Source organism: Brassica oleracea, chromosome C9 (genome assembly GCF_000695525.1).
Source record: "Brassica oleracea var. oleracea cultivar TO1000 chromosome C9, BOL, whole genome shotgun sequence".
Lineage (NCBI taxonomy): Eukaryota > Viridiplantae > Streptophyta > Magnoliopsida > Brassicales > Brassicaceae > Brassica > Brassica oleracea.
In genome coordinates this window covers 4,650,156-4,654,404 of record NC_027756.1, presented here as the reverse complement: position 1 = coordinate 4,654,404, position 4,249 = coordinate 4,650,156, and the positions used below count along the sequence as shown (strand labels likewise).

At 34.8% G+C, this 4,249-nt stretch overlaps 1 protein-coding gene across 1 annotated transcript; it reads right to left on the bottom strand.

The window, feature by feature from the left end:
• Positions 1 to 970: 970 nt before the first annotated feature.
• Positions 971 to 3,317, bottom strand: LOC106314155 (65-kDa microtubule-associated protein 9-like). The gene is made up of 9 exons (XM_013752086.1): positions 3,244 to 3,317; positions 2,674 to 3,141; positions 2,371 to 2,580; positions 2,128 to 2,283; positions 1,728 to 2,042; positions 1,567 to 1,654; positions 1,404 to 1,477; positions 1,239 to 1,313; positions 971 to 1,156 (listed from the first exon to the last, which is right to left on the bottom strand). The coding sequence occupies exons 1-9, from the start codon at positions 3,295 to 3,297 to the stop codon at positions 971 to 973; spliced, it is 1,626 nt and encodes a 541-aa protein (XP_013607540.1). The 5' UTR covers positions 3,298 to 3,317.
• Between the last annotated feature and the right edge of the window lie 932 nt (positions 3,318 to 4,249).

Below are 4,249 nucleotides of genomic sequence, written 5' to 3'. Positions count from 1 at the left end.
TGTTTTTAAAATTATCTAATTAACTCTATACTCATTTTTTTATATTTTTTATATGATATCACACATTCGTAAAAAAATAGATAGTTTAAGATGCAAAAAAAATATTTACTTAATGAATACAATATGAACGAATATTACAAATACATCATTTAATAAAATAAATAATTAAAAACTGAAAATTCATATCTGCGCTAGCGCGCGGATCATGGTCCAGTAATAGTTATAAAATCAATCTATTAATTTTGGTTTAGAGAAAGATCCACGTCCGTCTTGGAAAATTAATATGTCTAATTAAATAAAACGAAACTGCAAAAAAAAAAAAAAGTTAAAGTGAAAATTTCAAAAAATTATAAAAAATACCGTGTTCTGACAATATCATTTGTAATCACTTTTAGTAACGTTGACCAAAGAAATTTGCTTTGAAAATATACTAAGACCAATTAATTTTCAAGATAAGCTAAATCCTTTGATTCACTTACGCAAAGTTTATAGATGGATTTCAAGGATTTTGTTTCACGTACTTAGAAATAAATTCTCAAAAAAAAAGAAGTAATCTTTGGATAAAGAATCGACACTGATTTTTGCAGCAAGTACATTTTGTCGGTCAAAGTCAAATCTACTTTCCGCAGCACAATCAGTAGTGTCTGTACACACTTGGATCTGAGACATGACATAATACAAATGAAACGATCCAATAATCATTCAGATTCCTTTCATTGTCAGACTCTCTTAATGAGTTAGCAAGTCTTTAAGCATACCAAAGGGGGTTTAACAAAAGTGATGATTTATCATAACATCTTACCAAAAAAGAAAGAAATGATGACTTAGATTCTAGACAACTCTCTCTTTCTTATCTCTTTTGTTTATATGTTGTTGTTAAGAACACAGTTGAGGTGTCTTCATGTAATCACTCCTATAGATTCTTTTTAGTGAACTAAAAAGACTACTTTGAAGTTGTTGCTCCATATTTTCAGCCATGGCGTGATTGAGATGCAAAAGATTTCGCTGAATGAGGAGAATCAGATCGAGAAGTTTGAGGAGATGATCCAAATCTCTTGTTAGTTGATACTTTAAGACTCTTTTTCGCGCTTTGATGCTTAGTAGGAGTTCCCTTGTCTTGCTCCGGTGTAACTTGACCTTGAAGTTTCTTCAAATCCTATAAACAACCAAAATCCAACAAGCATTACTTTTGGTGATTTTTAGAAGTGTATTGATGCAAAAGAGTGTTAGCTAAATACTCTTCTCCTGCGACGTTCTTGTTCTTTCTCTTCTCTGAGTTCTGTATACTCTTCTAACATTGCAAGTAGACGATTCTGAATGTAAAAAATCAGACAAAAAATATCAATTACAAGTGCTATGAGAGGAAGATGAGACTTTGTGTGATGGAAGAAGATAACTAATACACCATCAAATAGAAACTCAGCTTCTCTCTCTGATTCCCAAATTGTAATCTTGGAAGCTAATGCTTCAACTATAGCTAAAAAAAAATCAAGAAGTTTTCAGTTAGTCAAAAAGATTCACAAAGATAACAATCTGAAAACTTTCTTGGTATCATCTATATGAAACCTGAAAGTTTATTAACGAGTACTCTAGCTTTCTCTGCACGTTTGAGGATTAAGTGAGATCCTTTTCCAGCATTGTACCGGTTTTCATCCTATACAAATCATAAAAATCCATAACTAACCACAAAAGGTGAAAGACCATGGATGGTTATAAAAGAGACAAACCTGATTATACTCTTCAAGCCAAGTCTCTTCCTCACAAGCATTCAACCATTTTTCAGCTTTTTCAAGAATCTCTTTTCTGCTTAAAGCTTCCTCTTTCACTTTCCCAGCTCGATACTCGATATGTTCTAGTATATTTTCAGGGTTCACTTCTCCTGATTCAATGGCTTTAATTACATTCTCCACCGCAATATCTTGCTCTTCAAGAACAATGTGTGTTCTTTTGCATATCTCTTCAAGCTCTGACCTCTTCTTTAAAACAAGTTCTTTCATTTTGCTCCATTTTAACTCCTCTAACCGACTAACCTCGGCTTTAACCTTTTAAGCATTAAACAATCAATCAGCAAAAAAAAAAAATTTAAGAAGATTAGAAAATAGTTAAAGCTAATGTGAATGTACCTACCTCTTCAAGCAAATCTGTGGAAAGGCTATTAGGTTTGATTATTTCAGAAACAGTAGCAGCTATATTACATGAAATACTCATGAACTTTTGTTGTTCTTCTCCTGGTGTATCCATTAAATTCCAAAACTCAAGCATTGTGGTCACAAGATCTTGAAGCTGCAATCAATAAAATGGATTATATGTAAAGAACAAAGAGCAAAGTTGTAAGATACTAAAAAAAAAGTTTGTAAACATTAAACTGACTTCTTGCATTCTCTGTATCTTTGTCTCATGCCATTGGTTTACTGATGAAGCTAACTTGTCAAGTGTTGTATTACTTATACTTCTTGACCCTTCAGATTCTACTAAACTTGGGTGAATCTTGGTAACAGTTTCTCGAAAATTCAAACCAAGAACCGAACAAAGCGATTCCAGAGTTCTTAGATGATCTTGAATCTGTTTCATCCGGTTCCTCTGAGCCAAAAAAAAACACCTCAAAATATTAACCTCTTGATCAAGAAATTAAATCAAAGTAAAAAAAGAAGTAATTAGTTAAGTTTAGGAAACCTTCTGTTCTTGAAATGTGTAAAGCTCTCTATGTAACTCTTCAAGCTTTCTAAGAGATAAATCGGATTCATCAACCGAAAAATCAGATGAACAAGTCTCATCAGATTCACCACTAATCTCATCTCTTATACATTTTATATCTTCAATAACTTGAATAAACTGATTCTTCCTCTCTGATTTTCTCTTTTCCATATCTTCAAGTTTTAGAAGAATCTTTCCTAACTCTTCTTTCAAACTTCTTCCACATTGATCAGATTGTTGTTGTCTTCCAGGACCTGATGGCTCTTCCATTACAGAACATATAGCAATAACTCTTGCTTCTGAGTCAACAATGTCTTGTCTTAGCCGACTCCTCTCCTCTTTAACCTTTTCGATTTTACCAATATAGATGTTTCTGCATTCGTCTTCAATCTCATTCAAAATCTTTTCTCTTTCGGTTTTTGTTTCTCCAACCTCGTCCCATATAATCTGTGCCAGAAACAGAACCACATCAAAATATTTGAAACGTTTCTATATTTAAAAAGAAGGGATAAAAAAACATATTTTCTTGGAGCTGAAGCAACAACAAACCTCAAGTTCTTGCAGAAGAGATGCAGAAAATGATTCGATTTGAGTTTTGGACATTATTATCTCCAAACTCTGCTGAAAATATATTTTACAAACAAAATAACTTTCAAAGTTCATATGAAGATAGTTTATTTCTCAGTAGGTCAAAAATTGTTTTTCCTCCCGTTATTTTCTCAACTTCTGGAAATTTTAAAGTAAAATGTATTAGCAAATGTCAGGGCATAAATCATATTTTATGTTCTTTAATTTTAGAGTTTACTATCGAATTCCAGGAAAAGGGAAGAAACTTTACCTGGATTGAACGTGTAGCTGTTGTTTTTTGCTAGCAAAAATATCGGAGACAAAAAAGGCGACCTAATTTTTGTGTCCAAATCTCAATCGGCGAGCTTACCGCCGAGTCACCGTCGCCGGCTAGTTCTGTGCTCTAGTTCAGAACCTCTGCGTCTTTTCCAAGCTCTGTTGTTTCAACCATGGAGATGACCATTGAAGCTTCGACGACACGAGTTGATGCAAACAAACCACCTACCTCCGGCACCGTTGTCGATGTCGAATCTGACGAAAAACAGGCTACGACCCCAGATCCTAGATGGCCCTACCTCAATCGATGGTCATCAAACCCCCTTCACGAAGCTTCAGCACCGGCTGCGTTGAAACTCGTCCCACCGCATTCTCCGACTGGTCATATGGTTGAAACAGAGTCCGGTACTTCTCTAACTGATAATGGTGAGAATGAGAGTCCTCTGGATGATTTGAAGAGAGCCGCCCCTCTCGGCGACAGTGATATGGTCATCAGATCAGTAACTGAACCGGAGGTCAACCCAAAGCCCTACTCAACCAGCCAAGGCGCCAAGCAGAACACATGTGCACTAAAAATACCGTATCTTACAAACCAGGCGTGTTTAAGTCACGAGACAAATTTTAATGGACTCTACACTCAAGAAGGAGTCCAGCCCATTTGGAATCAGTCCAAAATATTCATGGAGCAAGAAGTTATGAATTTTACAAGTCA